The following is a 26,539-nucleotide window of genomic DNA, read 5'->3' on the forward strand; positions in this document are numbered from 1 at the left end:
CTATGAGGAACGACTTCGAGTCCTCCTCTTACGCCGCTGCCACTATTGGAGAGGTTCGAAATTGTGGATGAGAATGGGGATATGAGGGACGACTTCGAGATCGCGGAGTTTTATCCTCCATTTGGATCATATCTTTTCCTCTTTCGGCCTCCAAGAAAAGGACCACATGTCAAAGAAAATATATATTAATAAGATGGCCACATGTCAGATAAAGGCTTCTCAGTTCTCTACTGAGAAGCCTCCATTTCAATATCTTAGCTTCACCATCGATCTCGCCACTCTCATCTTCGTTACTCAGACCGTCCCATCTCATGCGACTCCGGCTGCTGCTCTTGCCCCTTGCTCCTCCGCCTCCTCCTGCACCACCGCTGCTATCGGAGAGGTTCAAGATCACGAGAATGGGGCTATGAGGAATGACTTCGAGTCCTCCTCCTGCGCCGCCGCCACTATTGGAGAGGTTCGGAATTATGGATGAGAACGAGGATATGAGGGACGACTTCAAGATCGGGGAGTTTGATCCTCTACTTCAATCATATCTTTTCCTCTTTCGGCCTCTGAGAAAAGAACCATGTGTCAAAGAAAATATATATTAAGATGGTCATATATCAAACAAAGGCTTCTTCACTGAGAAGTTTCCGTTTTAATATATATATATATATATTAGATTTTTTGATATCAATTTATTTCTTTCTTTTTTTTTTAGAGAGAGAGAATTTAGTTCACTCTTCTTTTTTTCTTTCTCTTTTTTTCTGATGCAGCCGGGCAAATATTTTTTGTTGACTTACCAAAAATATGATATCATATGAAATCAGAGTCTCAATCCATAGTTATAGAATTAAATAGGTAGTGGTAGTTATCATTGTTATTATTACTATTATTATTATTATTATTATTATTATTATTATTATTATTATTATTTTCAAAAAAATCATTATAATTCTCAAGAAAATCAATCCAATCCCAATTCTCATATAAAAACCTCAAAAATCATAACATACCAATTTCAGATACAATTAAATTCCAAGGCATGAAAATGTCATAGAATCTAATTGTGTTTTTTCTCCTTAATTTAAGAATTGAATCATTCATGTTGTTTGCCGAATGCCAAATATCGTCAAAACATCGTGTCTAAGAAAAGTATCACCACCTTGAATTTTCACCACTAGTAGTTCAACTTCATCAATGCATTTGCATACCTTAAAAATAAAAAAAGCTTTCACTACTAGATAAGAGGTCTAAAACTAATAAAATTGCAGCTCTTAAATGCATATTATATTCTGAACTACATGCATCCTACATACATACATATACATGCCTGTACATATATATATTTCATAAATATGAAATCATAAATCGGGTTAACTTTTTAACGAAAGTATGAAGGGCTTATTTGATGTTGCTTTTGTTATTTGTTTTCATTTTTGAAATTCAAGAAAAAGGATGAATTGGACCAGGCAACTTGTATGATGACATTTGCTTTTTGAGATTCTTTCTAAAATCTTTAGAGCTTTTGGTAGCAAATACATATTTTTCATAAAGAGTGAAATAAAAGCAAGGAAAAGTTGCGTTTTTTTTTTTTTTCCATGAATTCTATCTTCAATATTAATTTGCATGTGATGTTTTATTAATTTGTAGGAAAAAAGAAAAATAATAATAATACCAAACAGGTTCTTAGCCTTACTATGTTGCTTACATCATCATGGAACAATAAATATGTTGATTGGAAAGGGTTCTACTTAGCGACCTAAAAGGAAGACCTTACGTGTGCATGTAATAATGACCAACACACTCTTTGGCGGTATATACAAGTAAACATTTACAACATTTTAGTGCCAGAAATCAAAGTCTGTAAAGTTCTTTATGAAAATGTGAATTTTTTAAAACGAAAGCCACAAGCAGGCAGGTGCAAAGTCACAATTTGGTGACACTAGAAAGAACCATTATAAAGAAAACTTGCCCAATTAGGCTGTCTGTAGTTTTGTACAATGTACAAACCTACCGCATGATAGAATCAAACACTTCGAAGTGGCATGAGCGGTCATGTTTATTTTGTGATAAAAACAATATGATATTGTGCTATATTACAAGCTAGTAGCTGTTTCTAAGGACTACATTAAACAAGAGCTATATGTTGCGATCATTGTGATTTAATTAGCATTCTCTCCAGCATTTCATAGTATGCTTCAAACATCATTCTCTCCAGTATCTATTCTTCCCTATATAAAGGAAGAAAAGCGTCAAGAGTATGCTTTAAACAGCATTCTCTCTGGTATTTGTTCTTCTCCATGTAAAGGTAATGCCATTTGTGATGCAATTCTTAAACCAGTATAACAATGTCTGCTTGCTCTTCCACCTCCAATTGATGGCCTAAATTTGTGCAGCTAGGATCTCATTCCATGTATCAGGTATTCCTGGTAGGCACCAGTGCAAGCAATCATGCACACCTTCTGAAGCTTTAAAACCATACCTCGATATATGTCCCTCGTCTCTCAAATGTGATAATGCAGTGATATCCAAAAGTTTAACCCTTGTGCCACTCACTGCTGCGGCAGCAACAAAATCAGCTGAAGCATCCTGTAGGACCTCATACCCATGAGCCAAAGGGCTGGTATTATCACAACTACCACCAGTATTCCATTCTCCATGGAAGAAATGCCTAGGAGATATCGACCTGAGAAATGCTTTGAGCTTTGGATGTTGAGGGAGCTGGGAATCTAACCATTTGATGACCGTATGAATTGTAAGATTTTTGGCTCTACCCATCTCTCTCAGCCTCCTATTGGTGTTTGGCACTCCACCAACATAGAATTCCCACCTGTTTGCTATAAGCTTCCCTCTATTCCAATGGTGTCCAGTGTTAAGAACTAGAACATCAAACCTGTGGAGATTCTGCTTCAAAAATGCTGCTGGGCGATCAAGGTGCATAGCATAACCAGTAGCAGGATCTGATAAATTAAGAGGTTCCAATTCGCAGAGGGTAGAAGACCAATAATACAGAATCGTAGTCCTGGTTTTTGGGAATCGATAGGCCCAACCACTGGGTCGCTTGTCACCTTTACTGAAACCAAACTCTATTCCAACATCTTCCACTTCTGGGTTCTCTCTACCTCCAGTGACCATGCACATTAATGATTGGAATTGCTGTCTTCCTAGAGAATCTCCTACAAAAGCAATAGTTTTATCCTGCATCCTGGAACACATTTAAACCATCACAACCCTAGAACATAACTTCCTACATAATATATATATATATATATAATGTATGTGTGCACATGCGCGTGCGTGCGCATGCACATGTGTGTATATAAACATCTACTAGACCCCACGCTAGTATTTAACCTGTGAATAATGCATCCAACTAGAGGCACTTTTTAATGAAACAAACATGCCTTTTTAAGAATTCAGTTCCTTCAAACTCCTGTATCTCACAACCTTCAGGCTGCCATCTATATTTCTCATAGGAGAAATCTGTACGCGTAGTCAATCTACAAGCCCACATCATAGAGAGCCACTGTTTACATCCAAACCCTGAATATAATGGACGCCTGTCATCATCGATCCATTTTCCCTTTCCATAGTTACATTCTGCAAAATGATCATATCAGAATCTCATGCATAATCCAAAATCCTGAAGAACTATGTTCTATGAAAATCTCCACATTTTTAACTTCACAAAAACACGCTCAGAATGACAACCTTAGGGGTCAAGACTGTCGATGAAAGCACAATCTAAAAAACCAATACAGATTGATATCAGAAAAAGACAGGAGCATTTGCATGTAGTTTTTCCTTTTTCTGGTAAGAAAGGCAGTGGCCATCAACATTTTATTAAGGGCACGAAGTATGGTGCAATATAGGAAATATAAAGATGTGTGAATCACTCTGTAACTTTTTCATATTTTTAGGTATAAAGATATTGATATTGAAGAATCAATATGGAAATTAATGAGCTATGGCAGACTCACAATAATAAGAGACATAATTATGCACACAAAAAAATCAAAAAATCACTAGAGATATCCTGAATTAATTCATCATATATATATATAAATATATAATTCTTATTCTACTTTCAAAGAATAAAAAGAAAAATAGCCTACAGAAAAGCCAAATATGAGGATTCAGAAGCAAAAGTCACCTTTCTTCTCCAGAGATGTTGCTTTTAAATTCTTATCCACTTCTGTCGTGTTGACTGAGCTTGTTGCTGCAGAATCTTTTGGTGGAACATTGAGAACCTGCTCAGCCTTTTCAGTCATTGAATACCTAGATGGGCCTGCAACTGGAAAATCTTCATCTGGTGGGAAAAACCCATAACCAACTTGATTGTATGCATGTAGATGTAGAACAATCACCTATGAGAATCTTGCATTAACTCATCACATGCTTTTTTCTTATATATGTACACGGTCACATGTGCAGCATGTTTGAGAGGAAGCATGAATGGTTATGATCTTCATCTAGCATAATGTATTCTCAATATTTATTTAACTTCAAAAACACACTGCTCGTATCCGGTCCAGTTCTTTTATTTGAGGGATCATATACATTCCCCCCAGTGTAATTGGTAGTCTTTGTGGGTTGGTACCATGGACTTTGATTTGAGTCCTGCCATCATGCAAATCATGGCCAGGTTTTCTGCTATCCTAGTTCTCAAGAACATGTGCATTCCCCTCTCCCGCTACTTCTCTCTTTCATTATTATGTGCATGTGTCATTATATCTCTGAGAAAGAAGAAAGAGCATGCATTCAAGGCCTTTTTCATGCCTAGACCTTACAAGGGGTGTATGTGGGCCAATCAGTAATCAACCCAACTTAAAATGACACACACTTATCAGGTACTGCTCTCAAATCAAGAGTAAAGCCCCAATTAGTCTAGGTGTTGATCTTGCAAAATTGAATCTGACCCAATTTGGTTTAAATAGACTAGATTGGAGTAAACAGAACAAATAACTTGACCATTCTGATTTAACTACTATAATTTAGATTCAACTAAAAATGAAAACCAATATGATCCAGCCCAAGAAGTTAATAAGCTGTATTTCTTAGACATGAAGCCAATTAGAATTACTATCTAGTCAAGCTAGAGCTATGCCCGATTATTATCTAGTCAAGCTAGACTTATGCCCGACTAGACCCACTTGCAAACTAGGCATCGCAGTTTGTTTATGATTACTTGATACAAAGGAATTAACAAAAAAAAATTGTCCAAGACAAAATACATAGGAAAAGAATTTCTATGTGAACAATATAAATGTTACCACATATGTTCATCAATCTCCATAAAACACGGCAAACCCCTGCTTCCATATCACACAGTGAACTGAGCAGAGAATAGAGTTGCACCACATAGGATTACTCACATACACGTTATATACCAAATTAGGCTGATATTGTTAAAATCTCCAATGGAATTTTATTGGTGAAGCGAAGAGGCCACCTATTCATGTGGCTTAAAATCTGAATGGCACTGCTGCAACATACCAAAATAATATCACAGGAATCCATCAAGATACTCCCCCTTGCTGACCTGCCATATTTCGATAGACCTTTAACAATAACATTTGCAATATATATTTAATTTATAGCTTATGCCCAACTTAAGATATCAATATATCAGTGTATCGCCAGTAGGCTTGTTATGTGTACTTTTTTGCTTGTGATATTGTTCTGCACAGGAAACTGCCACCAGAACAGAAGGGAAACCTCATCTGCCCCCTCCCCTCCCCCTGCCTTCATAACCAACTTGAGTTAATAACAAGAATCTAGAAACATTGAATGTGTGTTGGTCCCAAAATAAGTTCCACAAATTATGATCGGGTAAGACATGAATTTCATAAAATGGGATTGAACATGATTGGACTGGAACAAAAATAAACAAAAGTTGTTAAAGTCTGTAAGTATAGTTGCTATAATGTAGAACCAACAAAATTTAAGTCAGATCTAGATCAAGCTAGATCCACACCCAACTCAACTCTTCCAACCTATGTATCATAAGGTTGTGAAATTCAATAGTTACTAAAAGATTATTTTATGATTGATGTGAAGAGGAAATAATTACATAAAAGATATTCAATTCTAGATTTAACCATCCTATTTAGATACGATAGAAAAAGAAATAGTAAAGCATTAGAAAGGCTACCTTTCTTCCCCAGAGGTGCCACTACTATCACATCCTTTTTCACTTCTGTCACCTTTAATGAGCTTGTTGTTTTATGACCTTTTGATGGAACACCAAATGGTTGCTTTTCTCTTTCACTCATTGCATGCCAAAAGTCGTCTGCAACCGGAAAGTCTTCTTCCTCTGTGGTCGCATGCTCGCATGTGTGTGTTTTGTGAGCCACTGAAGGGCCAGGGAGTTGCAGGATAGAGTGCATAGAGGCAAAAAGGAATGGTCATTTGAGACTGAAACTAATGGAGGGATGGAACATAATATGGTGAAATCTTTTCAGAAAAAGTTTTTTTTAAAAAAAAACCTGGAGGAGGCAGATATGTTGTGTCTGGTGACGGGATGAAATTAACTGGATGCGGTGTTTTCTCCCATTCCCAAATAAGAAACAATGTGCAGATGACTACGAGAATGAGTAAAAGTCGTTTCCCTCTCAATCCATGCAAACTCCCCACTTTCATCTCTCTGGAAATACACCAGAACCCTAAGTCGTTCCTATTCTAAGCGTGATGGCACCTAGACAGCAGCACATTTGTTTATTATCTGCAAAAGCATGTAACTGATTCATAAGATCACAAAAGATTAAACTTAAACTATGATAATGTATCTGACTAATAAAAACACTCATTGTAAATGGAATAAGTCTGACCATCAAAATCATGAAACCAATACAAAAACTATTTAAACTTCTTTTGAGAAGACAAAAGCTATATCCACATAATTGATTCGTGGAATATAAAGCAACTCAAATCAGCATATGCCAGCTTATTAGAGCAGTAACAGTAGATGTGGCAAATAAATAAATGTACATCAAAATTAAAGCAAAGAACTACCCAACATATGAACTGATTCTTGATATAGCACTTTCGCTTATAGAGTATAGTTTATACCTCAAAAAATTTTACAAGCTTTCTTCCTCCTTGATCCAGACTCTTTTATGGTATAGAAGAACTTTGGAGAGCTGTTTCCTTCGTAAGTCCACTTAAACCACATCTATTGGATCACCAATTTGTCAATTGGCTTTGTAGATTTTGTTATTGGCTAATATTAACCTAGCTAGGAATTTAGGGCCAGTTCACCTATGATTGAAGTCAAGTTAGGAGACAATTTGAAAAATGATCCATAGATTAGAAGGATCGTTCTTTGATCCATGATGATGTCTTGATAGAAGGATTAATGCATGGTGGTTGAAGGTAATAAATACATATAATTTCTGAACTATAACAAAATACAGGTTAATTTTCAGTTAATAAATTGTACTGGTTGACCCAGATGTAACCTAGGTGAAATTAGACACTCGAAAGAGACTTCATAAGTCATCTGACCAATAACAACTTATAAATAAATGGGTTTAACCATCACCAGGTAAATTTTCCATTTTAAAAAAATTACCCTAAAAGAGCCCTATCAAATGTTAAGGTGCATTCAGCCTTTGGCATTGTCATGTTGACCACTTGAAGCATGTTAGCCTTGCTATTCAATGCCAGGAGGCAATCTTAGAGATGAAAAATTGGTTCATCAAAAGCTAACATAAAGAGAAGGGTTGAAAGTTAGTTATACTGAGAAGTTGTTTAGTAGAAGCTACCATAACCTGTATTGGGCTGGTGAATCCTTTTCATCCAATACTAAACATCACTTCAACACAGGACTGCAAAAGATACTTACAAACTTCCTATTTATTTCCCTCTCCAATGGAATCCCTAGTTAACATGTGGTTTCTCCACCACTTTCTTACTGCTGCAGTGCACATTTTGAACACAAAATTATGCAAGTACTAGTTTAAAACACATTGAATCAGTATGGAACAAAGTTATCTACTTGAGTGTAACATCTTTTCCAACCTCCAATTTCCTCTATGGAGTGGTCATCCAAAAACGTAATCACATAAAGCAATAAACTAAGATATCGGATGCATTCATCCATCAGATCATAAATGTAAATATAGACAATCTGAGCCCATGTAAGTAATGAGTTTGCCAGGAAACTGTGCAGTGGAAGGTGTGTGGGATCTTTAAGATGGATCAGCCTGTGGTTGGTTGGAAATGAAGAATGGTTTGCCAGAATTTATATTAAGATCTAAGTTTGAACTAATTTTCTACTCGTTCTCAGCCTAAACTATTTATGTACCCTATGCAAAATGGAGAAACACCGGTTTGCTAGAATTTATGCTAAGATGTAAATTCAAACTACTTTTCTACTCATTCTCGGCCTAAACTCTTTGTTTACTCGATGCAAAATGGAGAAAAAAATATGAGGAATCGACCAATGCCATTGCTACAAAAGGTGATGGAAATAAATAGATGGACAAGAAATGCCACAAATAGATTTGCCAATGCCCATTCAAGTATGGTAATCATAGAAAACACCAAAGTTTAAGGGATACAATTTCTGTTTTATATCAAAACTTTTAGCAGAATAAAATTAATAAGAAAGCTGTATGCCCCAAGATAATCAAACTCAACCATTCAAGGATGCAACAGCAATGCATCATGATTAAGCTCTTCTTAAAACATTATTCTCAACGCCGCACTAAAAGCTCGATACCTAATAAAAGAAATATCACACAATTAATCAACACGTGAAGAATTAATATCTCTGTAGTCAATCCCCTGCCATTAGTTATATAATTTTCCCCCTGAATAATTAGTTAAAAAAGAGAAACTTGCATATTAAATAAGATATTTCGGCGCATCCAATCCCATACTCCAGCCTTATCCTCATTTCAAGAAACTAGAAGAAATAATTCATCAAACAATAATAAGTGCATTCAACCTCATAGCCCAAAAATCACAAAATAAACGGGTCAAGCAAACAAATCCAAACAGACAAGTAGAACAGATTGGAAAAACTTATACCAATATTACGGATTATTGGATGACTTCAAGGTTCACACCTTATGGCTTTAATTCTAATCCCGATCGCCAGGAGGGAACTCGAAGGAAGCGCTGGGCGCGGGAGAAAGGTGGTGTTTTGGCGTTGGGGGCGGGCGGGGGTGTGGGGGACGGGGGACGGAGAGCGGTAAGAGACCCTATCCCACCGACCGTTATTTTCTCGGGCCGCGGGGGGATTCCTGTTGGAGGATACCAAGAGGACGCGGTTTGCCGTTGAATTCTTCACGCAAACTCTACGGACTAAAGCTTGGCCCATGCAATACAACTGCCACGTTGCAAAGATGGTTTAGGGGACGATCCTGATCAGATTAGACGGAAGAGAAGGGATGTAAGTTTCCCCTTTTTAATGGACAGCTGTATCTATCTCTGTATCTATTTAAAATAGGAGAGATCTTTATCCAAAAAAATAAAGAAAGAAAGAAAGGACAGAGAAAATCTTCTATTCCAAAATTCAAAGAAAAGTCGGTGGGAATAAGAGAAAATACTGTTATTACTGTAACGTGAATCTACATCTTTTCTGGGCTTTCCAAAATAATGCATGTTCTTGGATCTATCTTCCCTTCTACATATATCTAAATCTTTCCATATAATTTGAAATTAGTTCAAGTTAAGCACAATCTCAAATTAGTTTAAGCCGAGTCTGACCAACAAAATATGCTTATCAAACCATTGACTTAAGAATTAACTTAACTACCTTATTTCAAAATTTTAAGTCCAAGTTTTGGGTAAATTAAATTAGGTTAGATTGAGTTATACTAAACCAAGCAAGACTACAATTAGATCATGAAGCAAGTGAGCATCATATGGAATTTATATTGTTTTTGCATTGGATTGGGTTAAAGGATAAAAAATTATTTAAACTTAAGATGGTGTTTGGCATCACCTCTATTTTTTACTTTTAGAAATAAAAAATAAAATAATTTATTTTTATTCATTTTAAATTTTTAAACTATAAATATGCTAAGTATAGTCAATTATTATCACAGGTATAAACATAATAATTATAGTGAGACAATGATGATAGTGATGAAGATAAAGAAAGTTGTAGCTGTTAGCAACGAGAGGGATTGCTATCAATGTACCAATAATAATGATGGTAGCAAGCGCATTGATGATGCGGTGGTGGCGATAATGATAAAGGCTATGGTGGCAGCGCTATTATAGTTATGGATGCAAATGGGTCGGATCAGATCGGATCATGAATTATTTCAATTCGATTCGATTCTTTGATTGGATCTTCATATTGAATCCAGACCCAATCCAATAGAAAATTGGCTCGGATCGGATTCATGATCAGATTTTTCGATCCAACAAATTATTTGGATCGAATCGAGTTCATATATAATCAGGTACTAATCCATAGAATATGGATTTGGTTCAAATCTAAATTGGGCCTAAGTTGGATAATGGTTCAAATTAGCCAATAGGCATCAGTTATAGCTATTTATTTGATTTTCATGAGTAGAGTTGAAGTTGATCTTACAAGTTTACTATCCAATGACACTTGCAACAAAATAATTTTTGAAGTGGTCATCAATATGTAATAATTATATCCTAAAAAACTATCAAGATGTACCTCATATACATATGAAAACTGATCGTGAGATATAACTGGAAGTAAAATATCTGTTTTCTACTAATTCTCTAAATTTTTTGAGTTGAAAATATTGTATAGGTTTAATGCGAAGGATTTCTTATGGAGGTAAAAAAGGAAGAAGATAATATTTGTTAGGAACTCCACGAGCTTGAACCAATGGGTGCCACTCAAGTATAAAGGTGGAAAGAGAAGAAGATAATATTGTATAGATGGGCAGCCTGCTACAATTTGTGCCTAACCCATGTTAGATTTGCATCATATAATGGATTCGGGTCAAATCGAATCATTGAGCATAAAATCTATATAAATCTAAAAATTCAAGTGAGTTTGGTCAGATAAAAATTTAGTAAATTCAGATCCGATCCGAAAAATAAAATGAATCTAATTTTAAAACTCGATCTGAATTTGTGGATCCTTTTAAACAATTTGGATCGGATCTCTATGGGTCAAGTCAGATCGGATCGCAGATCAACCCAATCCATTTGCAGCTTTAATTATAATGGAGATGATAAGAGTGGTAGCAACAGCGATTATGGAGATGGAGATGATAGTGATAATGATAGTGATGATAGTAAAAAAGGATAACAATGACAATAGTGATTGTGATAATAAAAATAACAATAGAAGCTAATGAAGATAATGGCAGTGGCATTAGTGGTGGTGGTGGAGATGGTGCCAGTGGTGGTGTAAAAGATATAAATTTACTACTTTTAAAAATAGTAAGAGTATGAATTTTTACTTTCATTTTTTTAGAATTATAAAAATATTTTTTCAATAAAAATAAAAAATAATTTATGTAGTTTTATTTTTTTTTTAAAGTAAAGGAAAAAAAAAAAAAAGAACAAAATGGTGCCCTGTTGGTCCTAAGTTTTTGTTACAACCAATATCAAGGTATGTTGCTTCAACCAAAACTAGAATCAGGTTAGCATATTCTTTTCCCCCAAATAAAATGCAAATCATATTTAAGCTAGATTTCCCTTTTGTTTGTGCTGACTGACACAAGTGATGCCAATTCCAGACTAGTAGTAAGCTCATAGGGCCATATAAATACTTGATATTGAACATACTAGTAATAGACTGAGTACAATTTCAAGGATTAATACAAGCAATGGCCATTCTCACTAGTGATAATTAGCTTAAAGGCCTTCATCAATACTGGCATATTTGACATGCTGCAAATAGACTAAGAGTACAATTTACAAGGATTGATCTCAACTGTATTCATGCACTGTCATAGAAGTTCATGGCTCCTATTTTATACAGACCCAATTCACAGTCTTCATTTTTCACATTCACTTCTCATGATTAAGAGCAAAGTTCCTGAAACCTGTATCACACAGATCAGCAATAGAAGCCATCTCCATGAATAGCAGCTCTATGCAGCAACGATAGGATAGGATGCACAAGTAGCAATACCTGCATCAGCATCACCAAATTAGCTTTTAACCACCCAATGGCCTACCCAATAGAATGAGGGACATAAACTTATAATTTTGCCTTGAATAGAATATTTCGAGGCTTTAGGTTAAGAAGTATGCTTATAGAAATGGACAAGTATATAGTATTGCTTAATATTCATTAAAAAAATGAATGAATTTTGGTCTGAATCTAAATTGGTACCAGTTAGAATACTCACCACACATGTTCTTCCCCAGCTCCATCTTGAAGTAGCCATCAACACCCCACTCTTCTCCCCATGAGTTCTTGATGAGCCAATATGGAACGCCATTCTCCACCCCGTAACCAACAGCTAGAACAGCATGGTTTACATCCTAAAAGTGGAATCCAAGATACTTTAGTGAAAATTCACAAAGATGAATATATCTTAGATTTGAACACCATCCGTATATGAATCAAAACAGCATGGTATATTATCCATCATTAAGACCGGCGTGATAGTTCATAATCCATAATTATTAGTATTAAGTAATGAATGAGTTGTAGTATCCTGGATTCTATCAGGTATTGTTTTGAATTCTATGATAATGATGCTCGCATACCATAACAAAGAACAGGTGGTGGGTGGCTACAAACAAGCATTGAGCACTCCCCTTTTATACTAGCTCTAATTCAACTCTCAATATAAGGAATAAGAAAAAAAAAAAAAGGAAAAGAAAAAGGAGATGTTATCCAGCTTACCATCTGAGTCCTTCCACAGGTATCACTGGTATATACTCCTCCCTTGTAGAACCTGAAACCACTCACCACCTCAAAGGCGATGCTCACCGGACGTACGAGTCCAACTGCATGCAACAGCTCATCCTCTGCACCCTATACATATAGTAATCAAAGAACGGAATTCATTTTAATAACATTTCAGTTCAGGATAAAGATATATACTGCTGAGAGAAACTGCAATTTAGCCTGAGTAGCTCCAGTTCTATATTGTGATCACTTTATGTATATTTCGGTGCAATTGTGACCATATATAGTAGTTTATGGTATCCATTTCCAAGAAAATTAGAAGTGAAGAAGAATATGGCATAGATTACTCACCAGGGTGATATTAACCGACTCGACAACCTTAACACCCACATTCTCAGGTTTGAAGTGACAGAAGCCATTAACTCCAGCATAAGGGTATGATTCTTCGGTATCGAGGCCTCCATTATATTTTATGTACTCAAAGGCTTGAGATGGTAACCCTCCATTGCATCCAAAGTTATTGAATGCATAAGCACAGTCCACCAGCTGCTGCTCTGAAAGAGAGATGCCTTTCCCAGTCGCCTGTGTGTAGGCTGCCTCCAGTGCCCCTGTCGTGCTGCCAAGTTTGTGAAGTAACACTGTTAGCTCTTCCCAACTGGTTACTTAGATCTAATCGGCTTCCATAGAAAGAAAATAAAATTACAGATCTGTTCCATCTGAAAAAAAATGTGAGAATTATATAATCATTAATTTGAGTAAGCCTTATAATGACTAATGATCATAAGAGAGATTAGTTACTAGAGTAGGTAAGATCTTGGCATTTAGTTTTGCACTCATTTCATCATCAGCATTATTTTAGGGGCTTTTAAACAACAGAATCTGAATGGAGATCGAACCTTTTTACGATCTGACAGAGCAACTGACTGAAATTTTCTACTGTAGAGGAGTTTGATGTTGATCATTTACTCAAAGAAACTCCTGTGACTGTCCTTAAGGTTCCTACCTTCTTTGTTTTTGTTCTTGTAAGAATTAGTTGATCACCTATTTATCTCAAAGGCTTGCTCACCTGATTTCAAGATGACATGCATCATCAATATTGTAGTTCAGACATCCCTTATGACCAAGCGGAAGCTGTCACATGTATGTCATCCAAAGATTGCCAAGTGGGCATCACCATTTTCTTCTATATTAACCTTAACTATGAACTATTTTTATTTATCAAGCAAATCCCCCCATGCATCATGCTACATATTGTTGATCTCCAATTGTCTCTTTTTTTTTTTTTTTTAATGCAATCAAGATGATCATAACCAATTAGCCTTATTTTAAACCCCAACATCATAACCAATAGTTGGCAGCTCTTCATCTGATTTCAAGATGACTTCTACGGCTTGCGTTGACTATATACAAGAAAAACAAATTTCAAATAGGACCTTGCAGGACCAACTAGTTCATGTAGGTGAACAATCCATATTGTGATGTGAACCTCACCCTTTCCCCCACTTAAAATGCAGGCCTCTTGTGAATTAGATTGGCCCCACCTTAAGAGGGAGGCATGCATGCTGCTTTTCGCTTCGAGAAAACTTAGCGATGCCAATGGGTCGAGCATGGATCGGATTGGCCAATATCTATATCCACCTCGCAATGAAAAACCCCATACCGATCCCGGCCCCCTACCTACCTCGGATCGGATAAGGTAGTGTTGTGGGTCAAAAAGATAAGAGTGGTCGAATCGGATCGGGTGAGGAATTCATCATACAAATATTATAAAATAATTATAATTTTGAAAGGAGAGATTTAGATTAAAATTAAAATGGATTGGATTTGGAACGAAGCATAGCATTATCCATACCCGATCTGAACCTACTTCAAGTATTTATCCAAAACCAATACCCGCCTCGGGTTTTAATCGGATCGGATAAAACCCACCCTATTTAGATCGGATCGGATATCCAATGAATCGGCTAAAATTGTCATCTCTAAGAAAACTACAAGATCCAAACAGTTACCAAACATGTCATCAACAAATATGGCAACCCATAGATGGTCCAAACCCCTATCAATTACACCTGCCTCTCATGAATGATACCAATACTCTTCATATGTGGTAGAGTATTCTGGAGGAGTTCTGTCGACTCGAGCTTGCCATCTGTAACGTTTATTCACTCTAGACTAGTGTGATTTCTCAGCCTTACCAAAAATTAAAAAAGAAAAAAGAATAAAAAAAAAAACGAAAACAGTTCTCTTTTATCACCTTAAAGGAGGAATATGTGCTGCTTTACGCTTGGAGAAAACTGCAAGGACCAAAAAAAGATGCCAAACATGTCCTCAACCACTTGTGGCACCCCATGGAGGCATGGTTGGCCCAACCCCCTCACCATCACACCTACCATAGAAGTAGTCCTTTTCCTACATGTGTGCATGTAGATCTTCTTTCGACCATGTCATTCACAGTTTAATAAACCAAACTTAGGCAATAAACAAAAAGAGATTGCTGGAGGCCTTGTAATTTTGTTTATTAGTTCTTCTAAAACATGTGTTTCCCATGCCTCTTTGCTATTTTTTTTTAACTCAATTTTCTAGCTAAGCGCACAAGAAACATCAACTAATTTAAGATATCAAAGGTATGTCAGCCATCCCACCTGAAGGTCCAGCAAGAACCGCAGCTCCCTTGATCCTTCACCGGGCTCACTATCCCATCCTCCCTCCAGTCTTTCTGCAAAAATTAATAGTCAAAATTTAAAATAAAAATTAAAAAAAAACCAATATGGATCAATAGACAACTAAAAAATAAAAATTAAAGAAGCAGCCAGCCATGGCTCGATCACCACCGTCCAGAAAGTCACGGAGGCCCCAGCTGTACCCAGATCAGACGGCCAAAATCGAGCGAAAAACAAGATCATCCGAACAATCTAAAAGCACATACCGTTTTCGGGAGTAGTTCATCGGTCATCTTGTGATTCCCCTTCAGCGTAGCCGAGCAGTTCTGCGCCGCGCCGAGCCGGCTCGCCCGGAACTCCTCCCAGCTCATATCCGCGTACCCTGTACCCAAATCAGACAGTCAGGACTAAACCAGTCAATCAACGGTACAGATCAATCGATAAGGCAAACTTACGGTTGATCCCCAGCTTATACGGAAGACCCCTTCGATTGGTAGAGCGAATCAGCTCCAGATTCTCCATAAAAATCGCAAATCTTAGCTTGATCTCCTCCACGCTCTGGTACCTCTTCCCATACCTGGAACCAAGAAAGGAACCACCGATCAGAGAAAATTTGGGCCGTCTGATGGTGATTGAACGGAGGAAGTTGGTTGATCATCGCAGGATCACCTGTGGGTGAAGCGGGCGAAGTGGAGGGCGTTGCGGGTCTGGCCGAGGACGCCGAGGAGGGAGGTCTCGAGTGAGTCGATCCGCTCGGTGACCGACTGGATGAGGTTGGCCTCGTCGAAGGCATGGTTCGCACGTGCCAGGATCGCCGAGGAGAGGAAGACGAGGGCGAGGAAGGCGAGAAAGCGCGCCATGTGGCCGGCGATCGCTGGTTCCGGAGGTGGAGGAGACTGGAAGAGAAAGGCTAGGCCGCTTGCCTTTTATTGGGCCAAACAATATGATGATGTCGCTGCTGACGTGTAAAGAATTATACAAGATGACTAAATTGCCCATCATTTGGACGGCTGGATGTTGATCTCATTCAGAACAATTTGGTTTTTTAGTAATTTCGTGACCCGATATTTTGAAGACGGCATTAGCGATGTCGTCAGGGCTCAGGATGGGGACTTCTACACGCCAGCGGTGCCGGAGATAATTTTCTTTTTTGGAACATTGGACGTTGGTGCCGGACTTTCACCACAAGGACATGAAATGCCATCGAGAAATGGTTGGGGTTTCGCTATAGTGGAGGGGTAGTTTCGTAAGATGGTGGTCTGGGTCGATATCCAATCAACGCTGCATGTGGAACGAATAAAAGATCCAGTGACGATAAATCAAGCCCAAATTCTTGTGCACCAAGTGTGACCAATGCTACATGGCGCAAAAGCATTGGCGGAACTCCTCATGAGGTCCACATTGATGATGTTTGTGCGTGCATTTAACATTGCCCCGAATAATTTTCCTGATTCTTTCCAGTGGGATCCACGTATTTCTGGCTGCTAGCAAAGATACACTTCGAGTCAAGTCGTTTATATTTTATCCAATGCACATGCGTTACCACATAAATACTTGGATTCTAGAGGACCACATAATGGGAGTAAGTGCGGCAATTGGTGAGAAACGGCGGACGTATTCGGTAAAGCGGATAGAGTGACAGCTCATGACCCCCCAATCCATTTGATGCGTTTAAAATCTATATAAGCTAGTTTAACCTAATTTATTTAGTCTATTTTAAATCTTTTTAATATATTAAAACTTTATTTAAATTAGTTAAATTATTTAATTTAATATGATTTATAAAATAGATAAATTATATGGGGCAGATCGATTTGTTAAAAATAAAAAAAATCAAACTTAATTAATTAATAAGATTTTGTTGAAAATTTTTAATCCGACCTCCTTGGAGGAGTGTTTTGATAGGCTAGCACGAGTAGGAATGGTAACGGATCGGATATTGATTGGATCGATCAATATCTATATCCGTTTTATCATTAAAAAATTCATATTCATATTCACTTCATATACATTTCGGATTGGGTCGGATCGGATCGGATTATATAAAATGAAGGACTCGGATTAGGTCGAGTCGAATCGAAGATATTTGTTTTTTTCTGGTTGGGTCAGGTCGGATCAGATCGGATCGGAATAGATTGAGCTTATATTTGTTGAGTTGAATGCAATGATCCTTCTATTAAATAAAAAAATTATATACCTATTTCACAAATCAGATGTCAACTTTTTCTTTTTATTTTCATCAATATTAATAATCTCACAAAGAGGTTTGTTACTAGTCAGTACAGGACTATTATTTGCCTGTGATATTGATATTGAAGTTATCTTTTTTGGAGATTGATTACTCCTAAGTGATGATAAAAGTAGCGGACTTTAGTCTTTTATAGTATCGAATCGAGTTTGGAATAAGGCATATCCTTATCCGTATGCAATCCAAATTTGTTTTGAATATTTTTTTAAAAAAAATTCATATCCACTCTGCTTCTTAATCAGATCAGATAAAATCCATTCTATTCATATCGGATTGAATCGGATATCCATCGAATCGAAAAAAATTACCACCTCTAAATATGAGATATGAAACCTAAAAATCTATTATTATATTTATTTATTTTTTTAAAAAGCAAATGATTTATGTGCTACTCATGGTATGAATGGTAATTACCAACTCGCACGAGAAGAATTTTCATGTTTGGAGGATCGGTACGTATCTCCATGGTAACCCACGAGACTCATTTGATTTACGAAATTTTTTTAATATTATTTTTAAAAAATAGATTTATAAAAACATAATATTTAAAATTTTATTTTAATATATTTAATTGATCATAAAAAATAATTTATTTCAAAATAACTTATATTTGATTGAACAACTATTTTTATAAAAAAATATATAAAATATATATTATATTTTTAATAGAAAAAAATCTTATCATACTTTGTATGTTATCATACTTTGTAAATAAAAAAAAAGTGATGATTAAAAATATTTTTGAATATGGATAATGATAGAAAAGAGTTAGTGATATTGTGATATAAAATTTAATTTCAATCATAGATTTCTTTTATGACTTAACGGAATGTTTTTATAAAAAAATCTCCAACTCTTATTTCTTAAGAATTTCAAAAATTCATGCAGGGCATAATTTTTTTTCCATAGAATATAGAAATTATATTTTTAAAATAGTATTTTTTTATAATTTTTTTAAAACTCTAATCAAATATTATTGGGGAATACCCGACCGACCGACCGATGGCCGGAGGGACCGACCGACCGACCGACAGCCGGAGCGACCGACCGACGGGCGCCATCACCGGCCAATTTACGGCCCTTAACCGACTGAGGATGTGTCGGTCGGGTATACTTTTCCCGACCGACTGAACCTGGAAGTCTGATGGCCGACTCACGTAAGACTCGCTGACCAACAAAGGGGCCCGAATCTCCACTCGACGCCACACAGCTGGCCACCGACCTAGGGTCGGTCGACTCCTCCGATCGTCGTACAGCCGTCAGAGCTTGTCAGTCCTGACAGCAGCATGCGGCACTGCCACCTAGGGGTATTATCCCGCCTAGGGCATTGTCAACCCTAGTGATTTGACAGCCCCACGGCGATATGACACTTTTACGGTGACTCTGACAGTCTACAGTGAGTTGACAATTCCTCAATTGTCCGCGCCATTAATGGCGGCGCCATACCATGCTCCACTATATAAATCGGGAAGGGCAACAGTGCAGGGGACCACCACTTTTTTCTTCGAAACCACAGGCTTGCTCCTCTCTCTCTCTCTCGATAGAGCTCTCTGTCTTCATTTCACTGTTGCCCAGTCACCTCTCTGACTTGACCGTCAGAGGGTCCCCGCCGGAGCCGCCTCCGGTCAGTGTGGACTTCCCTTTTTGCAGGCGCTCCTTCCCCGGCGATCAGGCGACGAGGCGATTGGCCGCAACAGATTGGCGCGCCAGGTAGGGGAAGCAAGCTATACGGCACCAAGCCTCCCCAAGCAGGAGATACTGATGACGAAGACAAGAGCCCAGCGATCGAGGATCACCGGGTCGGCGAGGCGCTCTTCCCGTCGGGAAGAGGCCTCCCCGCCACCCTCAGCGGCGGAGCTCAGCTCTCCACACCCCGCGGTGACCACGGAGGCCCAGATCGTGGCCATCGTACGGCAGATGACCGTACTGACGGACGCGGTCAAGAGCCTCCAGCAACAACCGGCGGCCCGTCCGATGCCCTCCAGGAGCAACCGCCGGCACCCGCACCGATCCCCGTCGCCTCCGTGCGAGCGCCCGCAACAGCGCTCCCACGGAGAGGAGGAGGGACGGCCATGGCGCGATGACTGACAGTCCCAGCAGCTCTCTCCTTCCCTGCTGGAACGGGCGAGGAAGGAGAAGCGACCGCGAACACCGTCCGCCTCCCTCTCAGAATCTTCCGGAGACTCCACCCCTGGGGTCTCTCAGCACCGACGGACGGACGACTACGAGCGCAGGTTCGAGAAAATCGACCATCGGCTTGCACAGTTGCAGGTGGACGGCCAGAAGTCTTCGAACGACGTCGACTTCCAGACCGCCCAACCTCTCTCCTGACTGGTTCTCGACGAACCGATTCCCAGTCGGTTCAAGATGCCGCACGTGGAGCCATACGACGGCTCCACCGACCCAATCGACCACCTTGAGAGCTACAAAGCTCTCATAACGATCCAAGGGGCAACCGACGCTCTCTTTTGCATCGGCTTCCCCGCCACACTCCGCAAGGCTGCCAGGGCCTGGTACTCCGATCTTCGATCGGGAAGTATCCATTCCTTCGGGCAGCTCGAGCACTCTTTCGTGGCTCACTTCAGCACCAGCCGGAAGCCACCGCGAACGTCGGATAGCCTTTTCTCCCTCAAACAGGGAGAGAATGAGACGCTCCGACACTTCGTGGCGCAATTCAACACGGCCACGCTTGAGGTCCGGGACCTCAACGAAGACATGGCTATCTCAGCCATGAAACGGGGGCTGAGGGCATCCCGATTTACCTACTCTCTGGACAAGACCCTCCCCCGGACGTACGCCGAGCTGCTAGAGCGCGCATACAAGTACATGCGCACGGATGAAGGAGCTTCCGACCGATGCTTGGCCGAACCCAAAGGCCCGAAGGAGAAGCGGAGGAAGGGTCGGGAACCCGTCGGACCCAGTAGGCCCCCGACCGATAGTCGGGTCTCGCCACCGCGACAGAGCCAGAAGTCGCCCCGACGGTAGGCCCCAAGGCCGACACGCTCCAGGGATGATTCCTACACTCCTCTCTCTGCCCCCCGTGCGCAGATTCTGATGGAGATCGAGGGGAAAGAATACCTGCGACGGCCTCCGCCTCTGAAGGCAAAAGGCCTCGACCGACGGAAGTACTGTCGATTCCATCGAGACCACGGCCACAACACCGAGCAATGCATCCAGCTTAAGGATGAGATCGAAGCCCTCATTCGTCGGGGGTATCTCGATAAATTTCGGAAGAACCCGCCGACCCAACCAGTTGCCGATCGACGACCCCAACCGACTGAAGAAGCGACGACTAATTGGCCGACGGTCGGGGTCATCAATATGATCTCCAAGCGGCTGGGCCCGGGGACGTCTGCGGGAGGGGAGCCGACGAAAAAGCCGCACCCGGACGACGTAATCACTTTTACAGAGGAGGACGTTCGGGGCATCCAAACTCCCCACGACGACGCTGTTGTTGTTTCGGCAACAATAGCAAACTATGATGTAAAAAGAATTTTTGTTGATAATGGAAGTTCGACAAATATTTTATTTTACTCAACCTTCTCCCGGATGCAACTGTCAATCGACTGACTTAAAAGGGTCTCCATGCCCTTGATCGGCTTTACCGGAGACGCTGTCGCGATGGAAGGAGAAATTACACTGCCTGTGACGGCCGGCACCGAACCGCGATAAAGCACGGTCCACTTAACTTTTGCGGTCGTCCAAGTGCCTTTGGCCTACAACGCCATACTTGGACGACCCGAACTAAACGCCCTCAAGGCAATCGTCTCGACGTACCATCTCTTCGTTCAGTTTCCGACCAAAAACGGGGTCGGAGAGATGCGCGGGGATCAATAGCTCACCCGACGATGCTTCCAGATCTCCGCTCAAAATGACGAGTTGAGGGGCTCCCTGACGATCGACAAACTGGACCAACGGGAGGAGGAAGAACGGGGTTCGCCGGCCGAGCAGCTCGTGTCGATTCCGATAGCGAAAAATCCTGACCGGGAGGTATGGGTCGGGTCTCAATTGCCCGACCCCGAACGACGACGATTGACGGAGCTGCTGACAGCCAATGCCGACGTATTTGCTTGGTCGGCAGCAGATATGTCGGGCATCCCCCCGGAGACAATAACCCACCAACTCAACGTCGACCCGACGATGAGGCCGGTGAGGCAGAAGAAGAGGTCCTTCGCTCCAGAGAGATAGAGGACCATCGACGAAGAAGTGGACAAGCTGCTCGAGGCGAACTTCATCAGAGAATCCACGTATCCCGATTGGCTCGCCAATGTTGTCATGGTTAAAAAAGCCAGCGGGAAGTGGAGGATTTGCATCGACTATACCGACCTGAACCGAGCCTGCCCAAAAGATAGCTTTCCACTTCCAAAGATCGACCAGCTGGTAGACGCGACGTCCGGATTTCGACTGCTCAGCTTCATGGACGCCTTCGCCGGATACAACCAGATCCGGATGGCGCCTGAAGACGAGGAGCACACTGCCTTTGTGACCCCCAAGGGCCTCTACTGTTATCGGGTGATGCCCTTCGGGCTGAAGAACGCCGGCGCCACCTACCAGCGACTTGTCAATAAGGTCTTTAAAGACCAGATCGGGCGCAATATGGAGGTATACGTGGACGACATGTTGGTGAAAAGTGCGCAGATCCCGGATCATGTTCGGGATCTCGAGGAGACCTTCCACACTCTACGACGACATCGAATGAAGCTTAATCCGACCAAGTGTGCTTTTGGAGTGACCTCAGGGAAGTTCCTCGGATTTCTCGTTTCTCAGAGAGGGATCGAGGCCAACCCCGAAAAAATAAAGGCGATCATCGACATGCGTCATCCGAACACCAAGAAGGAAGTCCAGCGGCTGAACGGGAAAATCGTCGCTCTTAACCGGTTCATTTCCCGATCAGCTGAAAGATGCCTCCCGTTTTTCAAAACTTTGCGGCAGGCAAATGGTTTTTCTTGGTCGGATGAGTGCCAACGTGCCTTTGAAGATTTGAAGAAGTACTTGGCTTCCCCGCCGCTGCTCGTAAAGCCGCAGGTCGGGGAGACCTTGTATCTCTACTTGGCCACATCCTCTGAGGCGGTCAGTTCGGTGCTCATCCGAAAAAACGAGAGCCGAACCCATCAGCCTATGTACTATACCAGCAAGGTACTCCACGACGCCGAAGCCCGATATTCGAAGACGGAAAAGATGATTTTCACCCTAACCGTCTCCGCACAGCGACTCTGTCCATACTTCCAGGCTCATGCCATAGTGGTGCTCACCAACCAGCCCCTGAGGGCGATATTGCGCCGACCGGACACATCGGGACGACTGGCAAAGTGGACGATGAAGCTCAGCGAGTTCGACATTCAGTACCGGCCACGGCCTGTCCTGAAGGCTCAGGTCCTGGCCGACTTCATCGCCGAATGCCCGACTACCGACCTAGGGTCGGGAGCTGTGGACCCGAGATGAGACGCGGTCTCCGAGCCAGACCCGGTCTCTACCTGGGTACTGCACATCGACGGAGCTTCAAATGCTCAGGGGAGTGGGGCAGGGCTCCTGCTCACAAATTCGGATGGGGTAATCGTTGAGTACGCCCTCCGATTCGACTTCAGGGCCTCCAATAACCAAGCCGAGTACGAGGCACTCCTCGCCGGCTTGAGGATGGCAAGGGAGCTGGGCGTCGACAGCCTCCGGGCATTCTCCGACTCTCAGCTGATCGTGGGGCAGGTCAAAGGCGAATTCGAGGCCCGAGATCCGACCATGATTAAATATCTTCAGAAAGTGAAGGACCTCGTGGCGCGCCTCAGGTATTTTGAAATTTCCCACATCCCTAGGTCAGAGAACGCCCGTGCCGACGCACTCTCCAGACTGGCAACTTCGGCCTTCGACTCTTTGGGCCGGACGTTCGTGAAAAACCTTGAGCAGCCGAGCATCGACCGGGTCGAAGAAGTACAGCAGCTAGCAGCTGAACCAAGCTGGATGGATCCGATCGTCCGGTTCCTAACTGACGGGATCGACCCCGAGGATCCCACGGAGGCCAAGCGGCTCCGATGGTCGGCCTCCCAATATGTAATCATGGACGGCCGACTCTACAAAAAGTTATTCTCCCTTCCATTGCTTAGGTGCTTGGGACCGACCGACGCAAACTATGCTCTCCGAGAAGTGTACGAAGGGATTTGCGGGAATCACTTGGGGGGCAAGTCCCTGGCCTACAAGGTCCTGCGACAGGGTTACTACTGGCCTACCATGAGGAAGGACGCGGCCGAGTTGGTCCGGAGGTGCGAACCTTACCAGAAGTACGCCAACGTTCAACACCGACCGGCCAGCCAAATTGCTCCTATTATTGCTCCATGGCCCTTCGCTCAGTGGGGGGTCGACATTCTCGATCCTTTTTCTCCAGCATCGGGTCAAAGAAAGTTCATAGTTATCGCCATCGACTACTTCACCAAATGGGTGGAGGTCGAACCCTTGGCCCAGATCACCGAGCGGAAGATGGAGGACTTTGTCCAAAAATCCATCATCTTCAGGTTCGGGTTGCCGCATACTATCATCACCGACAATGGACGGCAATTCGACAACCAAGACTTCAGAAATTTCTGCGCAAGGTTCCACATCACGCACCGACTGACTTCAGTCGGGCACCCACAGTCCAACGGCGAAGTCGAGGTGACCAACCGGACCTTACTCCACGGACTCAAAACCCGACTAAATGAAGCCAAAGGCCTCTGGGTCGACGAGCTAGGCTCCGTCCTATGGGCTTACCGAACGACCCCCCGCGTTCCGACCGGGGAGTCGCCTTTCAGCTTGGACTACGGGACGGAGGCGATGGTCCCACTCGAGGTTGGACTGCCGTCTTCAAGGGTCGAGCGGTATCAAGAGCCGGACAACTCTGATTGTCGGAGGGCCGACCTAGACCTCCTCCCCGAACTGCGAAATGAGGCTCAAATTTGCATGGCTTCGTACCGACAGAAGGTAGCTCGGTATTACAATGCCAAAGTCAGACCAAAGCTCTTCAGGCCTGGTGACTTGGTCCTGAGAAAGGCAGAGGTCTCGAAGCCCCTGGACCAAGGGAAGTTGGCTCCAAACTGGGAAGGGCCCTACACGGTAGCAGAAATCTATGGTCCGAGAGCCTACCGACTGGAGACTCTGGAAGGGAAGTCCATTCCCCGAACGTGGAATGCCGATAACCTGAAGTTGTATTACCAATGAACTCTGTACTTGTCCAATCGGAATACAAATCCGGTTTGAAATCTCGGAGTTTATCTCTTCGACTGACGATCGGCGCTCGCGCGCTCGCCAAGGTCGAGCCCCGACGTGCCAACTCGGACTTAGTATCTGTGCGAAACCGACGGCTCCATAGTCGACGAAACATCAGACTCTTACGAGGACCGATATATCTATATTGACGGGAGTTGACACTCCTTCGACGGTCGATGATACATCGGATTCTCACAAGGACCGATACGTCCATATTGACGGGAGTTGACACTCCTTCTACGGTCGAACTTTTGGGCCAGACCATCGGCTAACATGCCGATCGAGCCCCGACCAAAGAGAGGCGGAATGCCTGCACGACCGCCGTCGCGACTCCCGACTGAGCTACGGCCGGTCGAAGGATATTCGGCTCGCCACTGTCTATCGCACAATGCGACCTCAGTCACATTCATGACTTACCGATCGGGCTACGGTCGGCCGGACGATATTCGGCTTACCACCATATATCAAGAGGCGCAGCATGAATACCCGACACAAGGGTGTCGGGGTCTGACTTGTCGTCGTTTCCCCGACTAAACGTGCCAGAAGACAACCGACTGAACGCGTCGGAAGAGACCTGACTGCCAAGCCTTCAGCCGGCGGTCGGTCGACTTCCGACTCAACAAACGCGCCCGACTCACGGTCGGGGAAAGGACGTCCGACTGAAGACCTCGACCATCAAAGGCCGATCCGAAGTCGGGACTTGTCCTACCTTCGTGGCGGCACGAGTTGCCGAACGTCCTACCGACCTATATGAGTTAGCGACTTACGAAGACATTCTACAACACATAAAGAAAAACAAGCAGGGAAAAAGGTTTAAGTCCAAAAACTTTGATTTCATTGAAGATCAAAATAGGATTTACAAAGGTAGGCCGAAGCCCGATTACAAGACAGAGCAAAAGCAAAAAGGAAAAACAAAATCGACTAATCGTCGGAGTCGACCTCCTCCACTGGACGGCGATGGGAGATGATCGGCGGATCTGCTCTGACTTCCGCAGTCGGGGCCGACTGATCTTCGGTAGCCGGCTCTGCGTCCTCTTCGACTTCCGCCCTGGTGGAAAGGCCTTCCGACACTGGTTCGGCCGTCTCCTCCGCAGCTGGGGCCTCCGACTCTGGCAGAACTACGCCGCTGAGATCCAGTTCCAGGTACAAGCCTCGAACGGCTTCTCGAGCATCCTCGTACCCGATCTGGTACGAAAGGAAGCCGCTCTCTAGAAGTTCTTCTCGGTACTCTTCCGAGTCCCGGAAGTCTTCGACGGCCCGACTCAGAGCCTCCTTCGCCGACTCAGCCTCGGCCTTTGCGATGTCCGCATCGGCCTGAGCGATGGATAAGCCTTCTTCGGCCTTGGCAAGGTTTCCGAGACTTACTCGGAGCTGCTCGCGGTCGGCCTCCAGCTCTTTGGCGACGCCGTCTCACTCGTGCCGGAGCCGACGGATAGTCCGGGACTTCTTCTTCGTGTCATCCTTGGCCGACTGCAGTTCCGACTCCGACGACGCCAAAGCCCCCTTGAGTCGGGAGACCTCCTCCGAAAGTTGGGAGACCTCCCCCTCAAGTCGGCCCTCCCGATCGACCGACTGTTGCAGCTGGTCGACGAGGATGACTTT

At 42.5% G+C, this 26,539-nt stretch overlaps 2 protein-coding genes across 4 annotated transcripts; both read right to left on the reverse strand.

The window, feature by feature from the left end:
• Positions 1-1,909: 1,909 nt before the first annotated feature.
• On the reverse strand, positions 1,910-9,822 carry LOC105041859 (protein trichome birefringence-like 14). 3 transcript variants are annotated; one of them, XM_019849423.3, is made up of 6 exons: positions 9,060-9,822; positions 6,474-6,709; positions 6,140-6,340; positions 4,139-4,279; positions 3,390-3,585; positions 1,910-3,190 (listed from the first exon to the last, which is right to left on the reverse strand). In XM_019849423.3, the coding sequence occupies exons 2-6, from the start codon at positions 6,625-6,627 to the stop codon at positions 2,368-2,370; spliced, it is 1,515 nt and encodes a 504-aa protein (XP_019704982.1). In that variant the 5' UTR covers positions 6,628-6,709; positions 9,060-9,822; the 3' UTR covers positions 1,910-2,367. The 3 variants fall into 3 exon arrangements, with proteins under 3 accessions (XP_019704982.1, XP_019704983.1, XP_010917224.1); XM_019849424.3 differs by having other exon boundaries at positions 4,139-4,273; positions 9,022-9,822; XM_010918922.4 differs by having other exon boundaries at positions 9,022-9,821.
• A 1,866-nt stretch (positions 9,823-11,688) lies between these two features.
• On the reverse strand, positions 11,689-16,377 carry LOC105041860 (vanillin synthase, chloroplastic). Its single transcript, XM_010918923.3, has 8 exons — positions 16,129-16,377; positions 15,915-16,036; positions 15,726-15,841; positions 15,442-15,515; positions 13,151-13,415; positions 12,794-12,925; positions 12,291-12,426; positions 11,689-12,070 (listed from the first exon to the last, which is right to left on the reverse strand). Exons 1-8 carry the CDS (start codon positions 16,317-16,319, stop codon positions 12,030-12,032), a joined length of 1,077 nt encoding a protein of 358 aa, XP_010917225.1. The 5' UTR covers positions 16,320-16,377; the 3' UTR covers positions 11,689-12,029.
• Positions 16,378-26,539: the final 10,162 nt, after the last annotated feature.

The sequence above is a fragment of the Elaeis guineensis genome, chromosome 3 (genome assembly GCF_000442705.2).
Source record: "Elaeis guineensis isolate ETL-2024a chromosome 3, EG11, whole genome shotgun sequence".
NCBI lineage: Eukaryota > Viridiplantae > Streptophyta > Magnoliopsida > Arecales > Arecaceae > Elaeis > Elaeis guineensis.

Bases quoted from the DNA above. Each gene is read 5' to 3' on its own strand.
- LOC105041859 (XM_019849423.3), bottom strand. From the start codon at position 6,627: ATGAAAGTGGGGAGTTTGCATGGATTGAGAGGGAAACGACTTTTACTC. The intron at 3,586-4,138 runs GTGACTTTTGCT...ATCATTTTGCAG, and splicing joins AACATCTCTGGAGAAGAAAG to AATGTAACTATGGAAAGGGA. The intron at 3,191-3,389 runs GCATGTTTGTTT...AATGTGTTCCAG, and splicing joins GGAACTGAATTCTTAAAAAG to GATGCAGGATAAAACTATTG.
- LOC105041860 (XM_010918923.3), bottom strand. From the start codon at position 16,319: ATGGCGCGCTTTCTCGCCTTCCTCGCCCTCGTCTTCCTCTCCTCGGCG. The intron at 12,926-13,150 runs GTGAGTAATCTA...CTATATGTATAG, and splicing joins AGTCGGTTAATATCACCCTG to GGTGCAGAGGATGAGCTGTT. The intron at 12,071-12,290 runs GTGAGTATTCTA...ATGCTGATGCAG, and splicing joins GCTGGGGAAGAACATGTGTG to GTATTGCTACTTGTGCATCC.